The sequence below is a fragment of the Aedes albopictus genome, chromosome 3, assembly GCF_035046485.1.
Source record: "Aedes albopictus strain Foshan chromosome 3, AalbF5, whole genome shotgun sequence".
Lineage (NCBI taxonomy): Eukaryota > Metazoa > Arthropoda > Insecta > Diptera > Culicidae > Aedes > Aedes albopictus.
This window is the reverse complement of record NC_085138.1, coordinates 417,907,344-417,926,934: the sequence shown is the minus strand read 5'-3', so window position 1 is coordinate 417,926,934 and position 19,591 is coordinate 417,907,344. Positions and strand designations below refer to the sequence as shown.

Here is a 19,591-nt window from a genome sequence, read left to right as displayed (position 1 = left end):
GAGAAGCTGTCTCAGCTTCTGTGAGAAGCTGTCTCAGCTTCTGTGAGAAGCTGTCTCAGCTTCTGTGAGAAGATGTCTCAGCTTCTGTGAGAAGCTGTCTCAGCTTCTGTGAGAAGCTGTCTTAGCTTCTGTGAGAAGCTGTCACAGCTTCTGTGAGAAACTGTATCAGCTTCTGTGAGACGCTGTCTGAGCTTCTGTGAAAAGCTGTCTCAGCTTCTTTGAGAAGCTGTCTCTGCTTCTGTGTAAAGCTATCTGCGAAGCTATTACAACTTCTGTGAGAATCAGTCTCAGCTTCTGTGAGAAGCTATCTCAGCTTCTGTTAGATGCTGTATCAACTTCTACAAGAAGCTGTCCCCGTTACTGCGAGAAGCTGTCTCATCTTCTTTGAGAAATAGTTTCAGCTTCTGAGAAAAATTGTACCATCTTCTATGAGAAATAATATTAGCTTCTATGAGAAAGTTTCTCAAAAACATAAATTGATGAAACAACTCTTCTAGTTTCTCTGTAAACTTTCGATTTGACCATGTTAAATGCTAGAAAATAAACCTCACTTGATTGGAGCCATCATAATCATACAAAAATCGATTTTTCGTGAGCAACACCCAGCTAATCAAGAACATGTGTTATTCTGACACCCTTGAAATTCCATCCTTACTCCCAAATTTATTTCATCAAGAGGCACTTCCCCTCCAGTAGTGTGTTCTAGAACTAAACCCAAAAATGTAGTTTCGTCCATACTGCCACTTAGATCCAATTATCTGCGTCGTCCACATACTAACCTTACAGCTGGGCAGGAAGGGGCAGGAACAATATGGCCTGTCGGACCGGACCGGGAACCGAAACACATGTTTGGACTACCAAAGTGAGCCCGGAAAACGAGCCACATACTACTAATAGTTAATAAACTCTTTGGAAATATTGAACCTCTTCCCACGAACAGCTCCAGCAGAAGTACGGAACGCTTCATCGTAGTCACTCCTGCTCTTTAAAGCTGAGCGTTCGTACGTTCGTTCCTACGCTCGAAAGAAAACTTATCCTCGAATATAAATTATTCACTTAATTTAATCGTTTTACGGTTTGAATGCACAATGAGGCCGAGTGTTTTGTTTTGCTGGGAGTTCTTTCTCTTCGGACGAGATGTTCCGTGTGATTTTGGATGCGGAAGAGGATAAAAATGCAGGGATATAAGGTTAGCATACGATTACTTGCTGAAAAGGTGATTACAATCGGAGTTGGACCACTTAGCAGTAATTGGTCGACTTTTGTTGTTGGTTTGCTTCAGGAAGAAATTTCCGAGCGTCAGTGAGAAGCTTCGTTGCTTCTGTGATACGCTTCCTAGCTACTTTGAGAGGCTTCCTGGCTTCTGTGAGAAGCTTCCTGGCTTCTGTGAGAAGCTTCCTAGCTTCTGTGAGCAGCTTCCTAGCTTCTGTGAGAAGCTTCCTAGCTTCTGTGAGAAGCTTCCTAGCTTCTGTGAGAAGCTTCCTAGCTTCTGTGAGAAGCTTCCTAGCTTCTGTAAGAGGCTTCCTAGCTTATGTGAGAAGCTTGTTAGCTTCTGTGAGGAGCTTCCTAGCTTTTGTGAGAAGCTTCCTAGCTTCTGTGAGAAGCTTCCTAGCTTCTGTGAGAAGCTTCCTAGCTTCTGTGAGAAGCTTCCTAGCTTCTGTGATAAGCTTCCTAGCTTCTGTGAGTAACTTCCTAGCTTCTGTGAGAAGCTTCCTAGCTTCTGTGAGGAGCTTCCTAGCTTCTGTGAGAAGCTTCCTTGCTTTTGTGAGAAGCTTCGTAGCTTCTGTGAGAAGCTTCGTAGCTTCTGTGAGAAGCTTCGTAGCTTCTGTGAGAAGCTTCGTAGCTTCTGTGAGAAGCTTCGTAGCTTCTGTGAGAAGCTTCTTATCTATTGTGATAGGCTTTCTAGCTTCTGTGAGAAGATTCCTAGCTTCTGTGATAAGATTTTTTTTTTAAGTTTTTGTGTTTTTGAAAATCCTCTTCAACTTCTGTTAGCAAATTTGTCACAGCTTGTATGAAAAGCTTTCCCAGCTTGTGTGCACCCGTTTTTGCGCTGTGTCCCTGAATCAGGTCTCGAATCCATTCTCCGAAAACCCATTTTGAGATTATTGACGTGTACCATCGCCAACATCATCACCATAATCATCATCGTTTCACCGGTGAAAAGGAACATCAGTGCTGCTGTATCCATCCCGCAGCTTCCCTCATCGCCATGGTAACGACACGACAGACAAGATCCTTAACGAGCATTTAGCTCATCCGGCTATGCTATGCTCCTGCAGCACTGACTGCACCGACACAACCTGCAACAACGCAGTAAATATTGGCAAAATTTGGCTCATCACCAACTGCAGCTACATGGCACAGAAACAGCAACAGACACACCCATTCGAATGCTTTTACCCACGTTTACGTACGTTCCGACGAACAACGAGTCGCTGATGACAGTAATTAGATTGAGATTAGAAAAGCAGCGACAACCGGCACACAGTAGTGCACTGCCATTTGTTTCGCGTGTACAGTATGATGGTTCACGTGTAACACTCGTTACCGGTGAACGACACACAACACCGCACCGTCGTCCTAGACCTAGACTAATGCAGGAGTCTGCAATGTTCCTTTTCACCGAATGACGAATGATTGCGCGCGATGCGAGACGTGTTTCTTCGTCGACGGGGCTACACAAAAGCAGATGGTTATGGTTCCCCTCTCACCCGTGCCTCAAAAGCTCACGGACGGATTTACTTTGACTCAGTAAATGACTCGTTTTACGCGTCCGATGCAGAGATGACGACTCCCAGTTGGGGATTGGTAGGAATGTTTAGTGTTTTCCGGAACAGAAGTAATCTCGTAACATGGGGCAGAGGTGTAGCCAGGATTCACGTGGGTACCAAACAAATCAGAAGCTGCGGAGAAGGCTGCTCATCAGAAGCTGGAATGCTTCTCATTAGAAGCTGGAAGTCTTCTCATCAGAAGCTGGAAGGCTTCTTATCAGAAGCTGGAAGGCTTCTCATCAGAAGCTGGAAGGCATCTCATCAGAAACTTAAAGGCTTCTTATCAGAAGCATAAAGGCTTCTCATCAGAAGCTGGAAGGCTTCTCATCAGAAGCTGGAAGGCTTCTCATCAGAAGCTGGAAGGCTTCTCATCAGAAGCTGGAAGGCTTCTCATCAGAAGCTGGAAGGCTTCTCATCAGAAGCTGGAAGGCTTCTCATCAGAAGCTGGAAGGCTTCTCATCAGAAGCTGGAAGGCTTCTCATCAGAAGCTGGAAGGCTTCTCATCAGAAGCTGGAAGGCTTCTCATCAGAAGCTGGAAGGCTTCTCATCAGAAGCTGGAAGGCTTCTCATCAGAAGCTGGAAGGCTTCTCATCAGAAGCTGGAAGGCTTCTCATCAAAAGCTGGAAGGCTTCTCATCATAAGCTGGAAGGCTTCTCATCAGAAGCTGGAAGGCTTCTCATCAGAAGCTGGAAGGCTTCTCATCAGAAGCTGGAAGGCTTCTCATCAGAAGCTGGAAGGCTTCTCATCAGAAGCTGGAAGGCTTCTCATCAGAAGCTGGAAGGCTTCTCATCAGAAGCTGGAAGGCTTCTCATCAGAAGCTGGAAGGCTTCTCATCAGAAGCTGGAAGGCTTCTCATCAGAAGCTGGAAGGCTTCTCATCAGAAGCTGGAAGGCTTCTCATCAGAAGCTGGAAGGCTTCTCATCAGAAGCTGGAAGGCTTCTCATCAGAAGCTGAAAGGCTTCTCATCAGAAGCTGGAAGGCTTCTCATCAGAAGCTGGAAGGCTTCTCATCAGAAGCTGGAAGGCTTCTCATCAGAAGCTGGAAGGCTTCTCATCAGAAGCTGGAAGGCTTCTCATCAGAAGCTGGAAGGCTTCTCATCAGAAGCTGGAAGGCTTCTCATCAGAAGCTGGAAGGCTTCTCATCAGAAGCTGGAAGGCTTCTCATCAGAAGCTGGAAGGCTTCTCATCAGAAGCTGGAAGGCTTCTCATCAGAAGCTGGAAGGCTTCTTATCAGAAGCTGGAAGGCTTCTTACCAGAAGCTGGAAGGCTTCTTATCGGAATTTCGAAAGCCTCTTCACGGTTACTTCGCAAGCTTCTTGAAGGAAGCTTCAAAAGTTTCTTGAAGAAAGTTTCAAAATCTTCTTGAAGGAAGCTTCAAAAGCTACTTTAAGGAAGCTTCAAAATCTTCTTGAAGAAAGTTTCAAAATCTTCTTGAAGGAAGCTTCGAAAGCTTCCTAAAGGAAGCTTCAAAAGCTTCCTGAAGGAAGCATCAAAAGCTTCATGAATAAAGTTTCAAAAGCTTCTTAAAGGAAGTTTCAAATGCTTCATGAAGGAAGTTTGAAAAGCTTCTTGAAGGAAGCTTCGAAAGCTTCTTGAAGGAAGCATCAAAAGCTTCTTGAAGGAAGCATCTAAAGCTTTTTGAAGGAAGCTTCAAAATCTTCTTGAAGAAATTTTCAAAAGCTTCTTGAAGGAAGCTTCAAAAGCTTCCTGGAGGAAGCTTAAAAATCTTCATGTAGAAAGTTTCAAAAGCTTCATGAAGGAAGTTTCAAAAGCTTCTTGAAGAAATTTTCAAAAGCTTCTTGAAGGAAGCTTCAAAAGCTTCCTGGAGGAAGCTTAAAAATCTTCATGTAGAAAGTTTCAAAAGCTTCATGAAGGAAGTTTCAAAAGCTTCTTGAAGAAATTTTCAAAAGCTTCTTGAAGGAAGCTTCAAAAGCTTCCTGGAGGAAGCTTAAAAATCTTCATGTAGAAAGTTTCAAAAGCTTCATGAAGGAAGCTTCAAAATCTTCTTGAAGAAATTTTCAAAAGCTTCTTGAAGGAAGCTTCAAAAGCTTCCTGGAGGAAGCTTAAAAATCTTCATGTAGAAAGTTTCAAAAGCTTCATGAAGGAAGCTTCAAAAGCTTCTTGAAGGAAGCTTCAAAAGCTTCATGAAGGAAGCTTCAAAAGCTTCTTGAAGGAAGCTTCAAAAGCTTCTCGAAGGAAGCTTCGTAAGCTTCTCGAAGGAAGCTTCAAAAGCTTCTTGAAGGAAGCTTCAAAAGCTTCTTAAAGGAAGCTTCAAAAGCTGCTTGAAGGAAACTTCAAAAGCTTCTTGAAGGAAACTTCAAAAGCTTCTTCAAGGAAGTTTCCAAAGCTTTTCCAAAGCTTCTTCAAGGAAGCTTTAAAAGCTTCTTCTTGGAAGTTTCAAAAGCTTCTTCAAGGAAGCTTCATAAGCTTCTTCAAGGAAGCCTCAAAAGCTTCTGCATGGAAGTTTCAAAAGCTTCTTAAAGGAAGACTTTTTTCAAGGAAGCTTCCAAAGCTTCCAACAGATAGAAACTTTGGAACATTTTCCATTGGAATGTTAATTACTTCCCCAACGGAGCTCAGTACTGAATCAGATACACTAGAAGGTTAGGCACCCCCTTGAAACGTCCAAGCATGGTACCATCATCATCCTATTCGCTGAACTGTTCTATCTGATCGCAACACCCAAACACAACTCAAGTACAGGGAAAACTGCCTTCGTCACGGTACTCCTACCCAGAGTTACATACACACAGAAGAGATCCAGTAAAACAACATCGCGAAATGTCATTCGCGTGTGCCCTGTTAGCAGTCCTCCTCAGTAAGCGAACATTCCTGACAAGGTTATTTGACTGCGCAAACTGCCGGGATATATCCACGCTGGAAGACAGGTACCTGTAACTACCTAGGTCCTAGATAGTGATATTTTCCTAGCTGCTCTTCTGGGTGTGGTGCAAAACACAGCGCTCCAGAGAGATAACACGAGCGAGACCGACATGCGACAGAGCGCCACACCACCGTCATCGCAAGATAAATGACTTTTGCCTGGTGAAGCTCTCCTAATGAGCTTGCACAGTTACACATATCCAATCCACTCGGGCCGGGGGGAGGAGGAACTGTCGTCGTGACCTCCATCCATCGCGGTGGCGTTTGTCGTCTCGTCGTTGTCGTGTTTCGAGGGCGGGAGTCAGTCAGCCAGCCAGCCATATGTGACAGCCGGTACCAGCTTTTGCTCTCAGGTTCGCGTTCCGCCGGTACTTGACTTGTTATGATGAATTTATGGCCCGGAAAAGCAACTGCCGTGGGAGATTTAGGGGACTCGATTGTGAAAATTTCTTTGAGTTGAAGTTAGGTTTGGAAAAATGATTTCCTTTTGCTTTGACTTTGTTTTGATATATTCCCGCTATGCCCTGGTTTTGCCCTGGCTTTGCGCTAGCTTTACCCCTGGCTTAGCCCTGGCTTTGAACTGGCTTTTCCCTGGCTTTGCCCTGGCTTTGCCCTGGCTTTGCCCTGGCTTTGCCCTGGCTTTGCCCTGGCTTAGCCCTGGCTTTGAACTGGCTTTTCCCTGGCTTTGCCCTGGCTTTGCCCTGGCTTTGCCCTGGCTTTGCCCTGGCTTTGCCCTGGCTTTGCCCTGGCTTTGCCCTGGCTTTGCCCTGGCTTTGCCCTGGCTTTGCCCTGGCTTTGCCCTGGCTTTGCCCTGGCTTTGCCCTGGCTTTGCCCTGGCTTTGCCCTGACTTTGCCCTGGCTTTGCCCTGGCTTTGCCCTGGCTTTGCCCTGGCTTTGCCCTGGCTTTGCCCTGGCTTTGCCCTGGCTTTGCCCTGGCTTTGCCCTGGCTTTGCCCTGGCTTTGCCCTGGCTTTGCCCTGGCTTTGCCCTGGCTTTGCCCTGGCTTTGCCCTGGCTTTGCCCTGGCTTTGCCCTGGCTTTGCCCTGGCTTTGCCCTGGCTTTGCCCTGGCTTTGCCCTGGCTTTGCCCTGGCTTTGCCCTGGCTTTGCCCTGGCTTTGCCCTGGCTTTGCCCTGGCTTTGCCCTGGCTTTGCCCTGGCTTTGCCCTGGCTTTGCCCTGGCTTTGCCCTGGCTTTGCCCTGGCTTTGCCCTGGCTTTGCCCTGGCTTTGCCCTGGCTTTGCCCTGGCTTTGCCCTGGCTTTGCCCTGGCTTTGCCCTGGCTTTGCCCTGGCTTTGCCCTGGCTTTGCCCTGGCTTTGCCCTGGCTTTGCCCTGGCTTTGCCCTGGCTTTGCCCTGGCTTTGCCCTGGCTTTGCCCTGGCTTTGCCCTGGCTTTGCCCTGGCTTTGCCCTGGCTTTGCCCTGGCTTTGCCCTGGCTTTGCCCTGGCTTTGCCCTGGCTTTGCCCTGGCTTTGCCCTGGCTTTGCTCCGGCTTTGCCCTGGCTTTGCCCTCGCTTTGCTCTGGCTTTGCCCTGGCTTTGCCCTGGCTTTGCGCTAGCTTTGCCCTGGCTTTGCCCTGGCTTTGCCCTGGCTTTGCCCTGGCTTTGCCTTGGCTTTGCCCTAGCATTGCCCTGGCTTTGCCCTAGCTCTGCCCTGGATTTGCCCTGGCTTTGCCCTGACTTTGCTCTGGCTTTGCCCTGGCTTTGCGCTAGCTTTGCCCTGACTTTGCCCTGACTTTGACCTGGCTTTGCCCTGGCTTTGCCCTGGCTTTGCCCTGGCTTTGCCCTGGCTTTGCCCTGGCTTTGCCCTGGCTTTGCCCTGGCTTTGCCCTGGCTTTGCCCTGGCTTTGCCCTGGCTTTGCCCTGGCTTTGCCCTGGCTTTGCCCTGGCTTTGCCCTGGCTTTGCCCTGGCTTTGCCCTGGCTTTGCCCTGGCTTTGCCCTGGCTTTGCCCTGGCTTTGCCCTGGCTTTGCCCTGGCTTTGCCCTGGCTTTGCCCTGGCTTTGCTCCGGCTTTGCCCTGGCTTTGCCCTGGCTTTGCGCTAGCTTTGCCCTGGCTTTGCCCTGGCTTTGCCCTGGCTTTGCCCTGGCTTTGCCTTGGCTTTGCCCTAGCATTGCCCTGGCTTTGCCCTAGCTCTGCCCTGGCTTTGCCCTGGCTTTGCCCTGACTTTGCTCTGGCTTTGCCCTGGCTTTGCCCTGGCTTTGCGCTAGCTTTGCCCTGACTTTGCCCTGACTTTGACCTGACATTGCCTTGGTTATATGTATTCTGATAAAGACAAACTTGACTTGTAATCGTTCTAAAACGATACTTTTTTTTCCCCTCTACACTTTATGCTTATCACATCTCCCCTCCCCAGCCAAGCGTGAAACCGAAATTAAATTGCTGCGGAAAGCGGGCTAATCATCTTTAAAGAATCCATTACCATTCTTCATTGGTATCCTATTCTCCCCTCGGGAAATGTAACTTTACACCAGAGTCACACGCCCACTAGGCGTCTTATCTATCCATCACCTTATCCCCCCATGCACCTAAATAACATTTTCTCATTCTTCCCGTTCTTCTCTCCCATTCTTCCATTCCAGGTGACCGGTGTGGTTGGTCGAGCCGAAACGCTGTCGTCGGTGTTTTTCCTGGCGGCGTTCATTTTCTACACCAAGGCGACGCGGCGGAAAAAAGCCACAGGTAAGTCCCGTCAGTCAGTCAGGGGCGGCGGCAGCAATGATAGAGTAGGCATTTTCTTCTGTTCTGAGGTTTCGCTGGGTAGGTGAAACCAGATAGCTCCGTTGCTGTAATTGGATAGTACTGGAGGTGGGGGTGGTGGTTGGTTGGAAGAAACCGTAGTAGGTAGTAGTGAGAATGATTCGTGGAAAATTGGAGCGTAAATCACATCATGAGCAATCTTGGTTTTTAGGATCAATCTGTGTGGGCTAACCGCACAAACAGCCTCTAGGTCTGGATGACGTGGTGTAATTTAACGAGAACTTTAGGGGAAATTGAAGAACACGTTGTGGAGCGGACCTGGTGTGATGGTTAGAATACTTGACTATCACGCCGAGGACCTGGGATCGAATCCCACTCCCGACAAACTCGCAAATTGTGAGTTCTTCCTTCGGAAGGGAAGTAAAGCGTGGGTCCCGAGATGAACTAGCCTAGGGCTAAAAATCTCGTTAATACAGATAAAAAAAAAAAAAAAGAACACGTTCCGTAAAGCTGCCGAGCTTTAAATCATTTAACCACTATTTTCCTTAAATCACTCCAACAGTTTGGAATAGTGTACAAAAAACTATCAGAATTCACTGACAAATTAGTTATCTAAACTTCAAGGCCTTTTTGAAAAATACTACAGGGAATCCTCTTTTTGGCACTTATTGTTGAGGAAATAAGGCCACAGTGTCCAATGAGCTGAATTTTGGTTTTTTGACCCGTTTCTTTATTTGCGTTACGCCATAAAACTTCAGTTGATTAGACGCAAAGACTTTATTCTCCCAACAGCGGTTCGAAAAGGTTCTAGAGATTATAGGCTTATTTATCACCTTAAATGAAAGCAATAATCGTCATGGAACCTAAATTGATTTATTATGATACTTATACTTTCCAATCATACAAATGTTAAAATATTAAAAGCTGACTTAAACTATTAAAAGCGATGAATCAGATAAGATGTTTTGGCAAAAGCGTTACTTTTGCTATAATCAGTTTGTTGAAGAAAACACTGGAAGAATTTAGTGGCAGGCCAAGTTCCAGTGGGAACGTAGAGCCACAAATAAGAAGAGGGAGAAGACTGGAAGAACTTCTAATGGAATCCATGAAGGAATTACTGATAAAATATTTGAGAATTATTCCGAAGGAACTCTTGAAGATTTTTCTGAAGGAAATTCTGAAATAGTCGCTGAAGAAAATGTTCGAGGAATTTCTGGACGGTTTCCTCAAAGAATCGATCGAAATATCTAGAACAGTTTCTGTAAGAATTCATGGTAGAAATTCATAAAGAATTTCTGGAAGATTTTACAATAAAAAACTTGGAGTAATGTCAGAACGGATCTTCAAATTTATTCCGGGAAAACTTCCTGATGGACTCTCAGGAGGAAATTGTGAAATATCTGGAAGATTTACTGAAGAATTTTTTGATAATAAGTGATTTCTTCGAAGTGTACAATATCTGGGGGGAATATCTTGAGAAATGCTTGGTCATATTTTCAAAGGGATCATTTTGAGAAATTTCTGCAGAAAGTTTTGGAAGATTTTGTCAAAAACTCATTTCTGTAGGAATTTCTGATGAATTTTCTAAAGGGTTCATTGAAGAAATGTCTAGAAAATTTTTTGAAAGAATTCTCAGACAATTTTGAGAAGAAATTCATGATAGAATTTTTGAAGCAACTCATGCATTTTTTTTATTTTTTTTTGTATTTTTTGTTAGAATCTTTAACGGAAGAAATCTCAATCTTTACTAAAATATTCAAAACAATACCTGAACAAACTCCAATCCTTGTATGATTTCTTGAGAAATAGTACATTTCTTGTAGGATTTAAAAAAATACGCAAAATTTACTGATTTTCTGTAGAATATTTCTAGAAGGATTTCAGAGGGGCATTTTTAAAATAAAACCCCTAAGAAAGTTTGTGAAAAAATGGAAGATTTTCTGAAAAACCATCGAATATTTTGCTGAAGGAATCTCTGTTGGATGATTTACAACATATTGAGGATAAATTCTTGAATAAATTTCTAAACAAATTTTGAATGAATTCTCAAAAAATCATGAGTTCTTAACTTTGAGGAATTTCTCCAGAAATTTCTTATTTTTTTTTAAATAGTCCTTCAGCAATATTTTAAGGAAGGCGTTCTCATAATTTATCTGTAGAATTTCTTCAGTTAACTATTTTTAAGGGCTCCATTGATTCCTTATAGAAATTCCATACTTTAGGTACTTTAGGTTACGCAAAAATTGTCCATTTCAACCTCCTTTCCCTTGCAGCACACTTTTTGTATTGGGCCCCTAATATTTGTGTATGGGCTTCCACACTTTGCTCAACACCCTCTTTCCTCAAAGCGTAAAGCGTAATCCTCCGGTCGAAATTTATTTCAAGCGGAATTACTTTATGGCTTCCCACGTTTCGGTCCTTGGTTTGGGCCAAGGACTGATTAAGTAATTCCGCCTAATATTAATTTCGACCGGAAATACCCAATAAGAGAGGGACAATATAAAGTTATTCATGAATTCTTTCAAGGATTCTACAATAAATCTCTGAAAGGAATGTCTTCAGCAATACGTGCTGAAGTTATTTCATGTTTTTTTAGTAATTATAGCAGATATTCCTTTAAAAATTTTCCTGAGATCATTTTGAATATTCTTTGAGGGGTTATTCAGGAGTATCTACGGGAAATTCTACATGAATAAGTTAGAAGATTTATTCAAATGTTCCAAGGATTCTTTTAGAAGTTTCGCCACGGAACCCTTCAGGAATTTCTTAAGAACTATCTCCACCGGTTCCTTCAGTAGTTTCGTGTTTTCTTCAAGAAGGTTAGCAACGGATTACCTCAGAAATATTTCCATTGATTTTTTTTTTATAATATTAGAAAATCAGCGATTCTTTTGGAAATTCTTCCAAGGGTTCCTAATTCCTCCAGGAATCTCTTGTTAAAATTTGTCAGTGGTTACTCAAGAAATTTCTAGAGGGTTTGTTCTTTTCAATATCTCATGCGGTTCCTTCGGAAGCATCTGCTGGGATTCCATCAAATATTCTTTCAGGAGTTACATAAACCATTCTGGAAACAAATCATCAAGGGTTACCTGAGGAAAATTCTGATGGAGTCTCTGGAGATACCTTTGAAAATTTCATTTTTTTTTTCATTTCCAGAAGAGATTCCTAAACGAAACTTTCTGAAGTTATAGTTGAAGGAGCTCTTGGAGGAAAATCTGGGGAATACCTACAGAAATTCATGAGATGACTCTGGAAAAATTACAAGAATGGGCGACTTTTGAGGAATTCAAGGAAACATTCCTGGAGAAGTTTCTGAGAAAATCTCTGAAATGATTTCTAGATTACTGAACCAAACCTCAGAGAGATTTCCGAAGGAGCCTTTAAAGGGGTTTCTAGAAGCAGCTGCGGTAATCTGTGCAGAAATTGTGGACAAAACCCAAGTAACACACATGTTATATAAAAGTTATGACAGCGCAAGTTTTAGTTGTATAGAAGTTTATTTTACGTTATTTCAACACAATGTTAGAATTACGTGAAATAAACTTCTATACAACCTAAACTTGCGCTGTCGTAACTCTATTATAACATGTGTGTTGTTTGGGAAGTGCTGGGGGAATTCTTGAATATATCTCTAAATAAATTTTTAAAGGGATTCCTGGAGGATGTCTTAAAGCAAACCCTGGAAGAACTCAGGGGGGGTGGAAGCTCAGGTAAAATATTATCTCCTGGGCGCCCATTAAAAACACCACCCCCGGCGAAGACTGGCGCTCGAGCCTAGCTATTTAGCACTGTAGTTGGAGGAAATGCCAATGCAGAACCCGTAGCTTCCGGGAAGGTAAGCCCAGTTCCCTGGGTTAGTGGGTTGGTGTCAGGCCCTGCGAGCCAGCCGTAAAAAAGACTAGCACCGGAAAATCAACAAGAGAAGAATGCGAACCGATACCAATGGCAACGACCACAGCGACGAAAAGGGACTTGCGATTGGAAGCTCGGTACGTGGAACTGCAGATCTCTCAACTTCATCGGGAGCACCCGCATACTCGCCGATATACTGAAGGACCGCGGGTTCGGAATCGTAGCGCTGCAGGAGGTGTGTTGGACAGGATCTATGGTGCGAACGTTTAGAGGTAATCATACCATCTACCAGAGTTGCGGCAACACACGTGAGCTGGGAACAGCTTTTATAGTGATGGGCGACATGCAGAGGCGCGTGATCGGTTGGTGGCCGATCGACGAAAGAATGTGCAGGTTGAGGATCAAGGGCCGATTCTTCAACATTAGCATAATAAACGTGCACAGCCCTCACTCCGGAAGCACTGATGATGACAAAGACGCATTTTACGCGCAGCTCGAACGCGAGTACGACCGCTGCCCAAACCACGACGTCAAGATCATCATAGGGGATCTAAACGCTCAGGTAGGCCAGGAGGAGGAATTCAGACCGACGATTGGAAAGTTCAGCGCCCACCAGCTGACGAACGAAAATGGCCTACGCCTCATCGATTTCGCCGCCTCCAAGAACATGGCCATTCGTAGCACCTTCTTCCAGCACAGCCTCCCGTATCGTTACACCTGGAGATCACCACAACAAACGGAATCGCAAATCGACCACGTTCTGATTGATGGACGGCACTTCTCCGACATTATCGACGTCAGGACCTATCGTGGCGCTAATATCGACTCCGATCACTACCTGGTGATGGTTAAACTGCGCCCAAAACTCTCCGTTATAAACAACGTACATTACCGGCGGCCGCCCCGGTAGGATCTAGAGCGACTGAAGCAACCGGATGTCGCCACCGCATACGCGCAGAATCTCGAGGCAGCGTTGCCGGACGAGGGTGTGCTCGATGTGGCCCCTCTAGAGGACTGCTGGAGTACAGTGAAAGCAGCCATCAACAACGCAGCCGAGAGCACTATCGGGTACGTAGAACGGAGTCGACGAAACGATTGGTTCGACGAGGAGTGCAGAGCGGTTCTGGAGGAGAAGGATGCAGCGCGGGCGGTAATGCTGCAGCATGGAACCCGACAGAATGTGGAGCGATACAGACAGAAGCGGAAGCAACAGACCCGTCTCTTCCGGGAGAAAAAGCGCCGCCTGGAAGAAGCGGAGTGCGAGGAAATGGAACTGCTGTGCCGTTCACAGGAAACACGCAAGCTCTACCAGAAGCTCAACGCATCCCGCAAAGGCTACGTGCCGCAAGCCGAAATATGCAGGGATAAGGAAGGGAGCCTCCTGACGGACAAACGTGAGGTAATCGAAAGGTGGAAGCAGCACTTCGACGAGCACCTGAATGGCGAAGAGAATGTAGGCACGGAGGACCAAGGCAGCGGAGGAAATGACTATGTTGGTGCAGCAGAGGACGGGAACGAACCAACTCCCACGCTGAGGGAAGTTAAGGATGCCATCCACCAGCTCAAAAACAACAAAGCGGCTGGTAAGGACGGTATCGCAGCAGAACTCATCAAGATGGGCCCGGAAAAGTTGGCCACCTGTCTGCACCAGTTAGTAGTCAAGATCTGGGAAACCGAACAGCTACCGGAGGAGTGGAAGGAAGGGATAATCTATCCCATCCACAAGAAAGGCGACAAGTTAATGTGTGAGAACTTTCGAGCGATCACCGTTTTGAATGCCGCCTACAAAGTGCTATCCCAGATCATCTTCCGTCGTCTTTCACCTAAAGTAAATGAGTTCGTGGGAAGTTACCAAGCCGGTTTCATCGACGGCCGGTCGACAACGGACCAGATCTTCACCGTACGGCAAATCCTCCAGAAATGCCGTGAATACCAGGTCCCAACGCATCACCTGTTCATCGACTTCAAAGCGGCATACGACAGTATCGACCGCACAGAGCTATGGAAAATTATGGACGAGAACAGCTTTCCCGGGAAGCTGACTAGACTGATAAGAGCAACGATGGACAGTGTGCAGAACAGCGTAAGGATTTCGGGTGAGCTATCCAGTTCATTTGAATCTCGACGGGGACTACGACAAGGTGATGGACTTTCCTGCCTACTATTCAACATCGCCCTGGAAGGTGTTATGCGACGAGCCGGGCTCAACAGCCGAGGTACGATCTTCACGAAATCCAGCCAATTTGTCTGTTTTGCGGATGACATGGATATTATAGCCAGAACATTTGGAACGGTGGCAGAACAGTACACCTGCCTGAAACGTGAAGCAGCAAAGGTCGGACTGGTGGTGAATGCGGCTAAGACAAAGTACATGCTGGTAGGTGGGACTGAGCGAGACAGGACAAGCCTTGGCAGCAATGTTACGATAGACGGGGATACTTTCGAGGTGGTAGAAGAATTCGTCTACCTCGGTTCCTTGCTAACGGCTGACAATAACGTGAGCCGTGAAATACGAAGGCGCATCATCAGTGGAAGTCGTGCCTACTATAGGCTCCAGAAGAAACTGCGGTCAGAAAAGATTCACCCCCGCACCAAATGTAATGTACAAGACGTTAATAAGACCGGTGGTTCTCTACGGACACGAGACATGGACGATGCTCGAGGAGGACCTGCAAACACTCGGAGTTTTCGAGCGACGGGTGCTAAGGACGATCTTCGGCGGCGTACAGGAGAACGGTGTGTGGCGGAGAAGGACGAACCACGAGCTCGCTGCACTTTACGGCGAACCCAGCATTCAGAAGGTGGCCAAAGCCGGAAGGATACGATGGGCAGGGCATGTTGCAAGAATGCTGGACAACAACCCTGCAAAGCTGGTGTTTGCTAACCATCCGGTTGGTACAAGAAGGCGTGGAGCGCAGAGAGCACGATGGGCGGACCAGGTGGAGCGTGATCTGGCGAGTGTTGGGCGTGACCGAGGATGGAGAGCTGCAGCTGCAAATCGAGTATTATGGCGGCAAATTGTTGATTCAGTATTATCATGAATTTGATGTGAACTAAATAAATGAATGAATGGAAGAACTCAGGGAGATACTGTTGGAGGAATTCTTGTAAGAATTTCTTTTAAAATATCTGACAGGAATTGGGAGACAATAATACCTAAAGCACTTTCTTTCCTTGAAGGAATTTACACAGGGAAATTAAGCAACAGAGCTCCTTAAAAAAATGATTTTTAAAGAATGCCTGATGGTTTTCCTGAACGAGTCTCTGAGGCAATTCCTGTAGGGTCTCTGGCAAGATTTCTAAAACCGCTAGAAGAAAGGTCTTGATAAATCTCAAGGTAAGCTAATACCCGAGCAGAGGAGAATAGCAAATTGATAACAACATAATCACATAGCCTATTTTTATATCATAATTTGTTATTGTTAACTTATCAAAATATATCTTTTTAATAACATGTTTTGTTGGGCAATCTTATTTTGTTATTTTCAAGTTTTTGGGGCATATCCACAAGATAACATTTCAATAATATATTTTGTTTTAGAACATGTTTAGTTATTATTCTGCTATAGAGAATGTACAAATATGTGATGAAGAATAACGCAACAGTTACAAGTTCACAAATTTCCTGTTATTAAGATGTAATTGATCTAACAAAACATGCTATTGAACTATTCTTCTAGGAACATTTTTTTGTTATGATATTTGTTATTTTGCCGCTTATGACAGACAAGTTTATAGCATAATATGTCATGCTAATAACATAAAAATTATTGATTCCATTATACAGTTAGTAGGCCAAAATATCATATTTTATTATGCTGTTGATATTTTCTTCTGCTCGGGTAATGCAACCCCTGGAGAAATAAACAGAGACATTTTTTGAGAAATCTCTTGAGGAACTCCAAAAACAATTTTGGAATGCATCCTGCAATAAAAAAAAATCTGAATTTCGGTATAATTTTTGGAGAAATTCTGACTGAACTCATAAAAAATATTTCACCCAGCAGTTTCATCCGAATAACTATAATTCTTTGATTAGTTATTGAAAAAAGTTCATTAGAAATCTTCAAGCTACCCCTAGATCCAAGGTCCATGAACTTGCTGGTCCTTCGATGGATATTTTCCTTTATCAAAAATTGAAAATTACCAAATATTTTATTACTAAGTCACTTCATTTTTCCATTGGATGACGATTGTACGCGACAAAACGTAAAAGCACTGGAATTTGGAAAACTTGAGTAACCAGTTCGGATTTTTCCATTACTGAACTGGTCTAAAATGTAAAAATATCCTTAGAAGAGACGTGTGAATTTGGGAATTTCTACTTTAAGGAATCCTTTATTAATTTAAGATCGCCACCGCTGCTGCCTTTTATAATTACATACGCCGCCGCCGATGAAATGTACTTCGAAGCACACGTCTATACTTAAGTTTAGGACAATTCTTAATTCTTTTGCAATATTTCTGGAAAGCGATCCACACATTTTTTTGAAGAAATCCTCGTGCCAGATGAAAATTGTTGAAATTAAATTTTAAAAGAAAACTCCCCAGCTGTTTTACCTAAAAATCTACTTGCCTCTCTTTTTCGGGAATATTGCCTACAGCTTCCACAAAGATTCATTTGGAGGTACTGAATTCATTCGGATAAGTTTTTTTTCGAGAAAATTTACGCAAATTTCGACTTTGAATTGCAGATATTTCTTCAAAACAAATGTCTGGAAGTTTTCCTTCAGCTTTTTTGGAGGAAACATATAACTTGGCGGAAATCTCCATTAATTCCCTCAAGAGTTTTCCAACCAACACCTCAACTTTTTCGATAATTCTTCCATGAAGAAGATTTTTTTTAAATTTGGGTCATATTTGAAATCATTCTCTTTTGGGATTGCAAGATCTTCCAGAAATCACCAAAAAGCCTCAAAGCTGCTACATATTTTTACAATGAAAAGTAAAAGGTTTTACAGAACCAAGGCAAACATTGCTTCCAAACTTCAATCGCAAATAGCTCTCGGTAGTCACTCAGATATCCTGGAGAATAGAATTTTCAGGAGTGTTTTTTGCGGAATTTCTTGATAAACCAAAGTAGGAGTTTTTTGGTTATTTTCAGTTACAATCCAAAATTTAGTTCTGAAAAGGCCACTGATGAAACTTACTAAAGAAGTGTTTATGAGATGTTTGCTGGATTACCACGCAATGTACATGAAAGAGTTATCAGGAAATGTCCTTATTGAAATCAGAATCCTGAAATGTCAATGAAAACTCTTTAAATATCTTGTACCGACTTTTCGAACCCTCTAAGCAGAATACCCTCTTCGAATGAGTGTAATCAGTTTCGTACCTTTTAATTCCGCCCTATGTTGCTTATCCTTTGACAGATACACGTATTTCGACTACCACTTGTAATCTTCCTCAGTGTCAGTGGATAACTGACACTGAGGAAGATTACAAGTGGTAGTCGAAATACGCGTATCTGTCAAAGGATAAGCAACATAGGGCGGAATTAAAAGGTACGAAACTGATTACACTTCTTTGAATATGTTGACATCTACTAAAAAAAAACACTTTGGAAGATGTTTTTTACGAGTTTTCGGTTGCATACATGAACGAATAAAGAATTCCCTGGTAAGCATTACCAAAACATATGAACATATGAACAACATGAGTTTCAGAAGGGTTTGTGAGGTTGTCATGACATGGGCTCTTAAGAGATCTGCAGAAGGTTTCGGACCGATTTCAAGGCGTTTCAGGGGTTTTCGGGCTGCAGATACTTTCGGGAGAGCCTCAGGTATATTGCAAAACAGTTTCAAGTTGTTAGAACCCTAATAAAAATGTATTATACACTGCTGATAGGGTGAATGATTGTATCATACCTTGTTTAATCAAGATGATAGCCCGAAAGAGTTTTTAAGCACGTTGTATCATATTTTTCTATTAGGGAAAAAATTGAGTAGGTTTCAGGGGTTTTACGAAGCCTTAGGAAAATTAACGAACAGCTCACGGAGTTCTCAGGGCTTTAAGCGGTTTCAAGGCTGTTGAGAAGCTTCAAGGGTGCCATATGAGGTTTTAATGGGTTTCAGGGGGCTTCAAGAAAGCTTCAGTAGAGATTAAGGGAAGTCTATGGAGGCTTTTTCAGTAGAATTCAGGAGGTTTTAGTTGGTTTTAGGGGGCTTCAGAAGTATTTAAGGGTTGTTTACGGGGTTTAAAGATGTTTTGAGTAGTTTGAGGAGCTCTCTGGTGGCTTATGGGGCCTTCAGTAGAGTTTATATGAAGTCTGTGGGGATCTCAGGAGAATGGTACTTCTTTAATTTTAAAATTTTGCTACGTTGAGTATTCCTTTAGGACGAATTCAACTTAATCGTGATACAAACTTCTTTTACTTGTTAACCCTGTAATACCCAATCCCGCCTTTAGACGGGGTATAGTTGGAGCATTTTTGTAATTTTTGTTTTGTGGAAAATCAATTTTCTTATATTTTTGGCTGATATTTAGGACTGTTCTGTATATCTCAAAATGTTTTTTGGTGTATTTTAAGGCGTTTTTACATTTTTTTAAAATCATTGTAAAATTCATGTTTTAGTCATCCTTTAGAAGTCGTTGTTTATTTTGTATTGAATCGCTACAATTAACATATTTTATTTTTTTCCCAAATCATTCGATCCTTGTTTAATAGTTTAAGGGAATGGAATACACTCTAAAATTATTTTCCTTAAAATTCCACGGAAAATATTTTTTTCTGTGAAAAAAATTTAACATAATAATATTTCAACAATAATTATCAAACCTCAAAATGTTTTCATCTCAAAAAATCTGTTCCCCAAATTGGCTTCCAGGAAAAATATAAAAGTGCGGGGATGTTCAAAAATAAAAATTAGAAAATTCAAAAACTGAAATTCACGAAATCGAGAATTAAAAAGAATCATTTTCCAAAACATGTTTAAATCGATTTTAGATGACGAAAAATGATATTTAGATCAAAATCAAAAATTTGGGTATTAGAGGGTTAACTTCGTAATGATATCTTTACTTTTTATTTAAAATGAATGACTTTTTTTTTTATTATACCTGTATTAACGAGATTTTTAGCCCTGGGCTAGTTCATCTCGGGACCTCACTTCCTTTCCGAAGGATGAACTCACATTTTTAGAGTTTATCGGGAGTGGGATTCGATCTCAGGTCCTCGGCGTGATAGTCAAGTGTTCTAACCATCACACCAGGTGCGCTCCACAAAATGAATAACTCTTATTCGTAATATAACACGACATCATTATGAAGATTTGTAGAATGAATGGCCTATGCTCATGGGATTTTTTGAATGCAACCATTGACTTCTAAGAAAATAAAGTTTTGTAAAACAAAAACAAATGTCCTCCGCTTTTTATTATGCTTCGTTTGCTGATT

The 19,591-nt window shown here is 43.2% G+C and overlaps 1 protein-coding gene across 1 annotated transcript in view; it reads left to right on the top strand.

Annotated features, from left to right (window-relative positions):
- Positions 1-19,591, top strand: part of LOC109403142 (protein O-mannosyl-transferase Tmtc3) — an 804,586-nt gene that overhangs the window by 296,317 nt on the left and 488,678 nt on the right. The window contains exon 5 of the mRNA XM_029875707.2: positions 8,227-8,326. Within this exon, the coding sequence (XP_029731567.2) occupies positions 8,227-8,326 (100 nt within the window). The remainder of the gene's footprint in view (positions 1-8,226; positions 8,327-19,591) is intronic.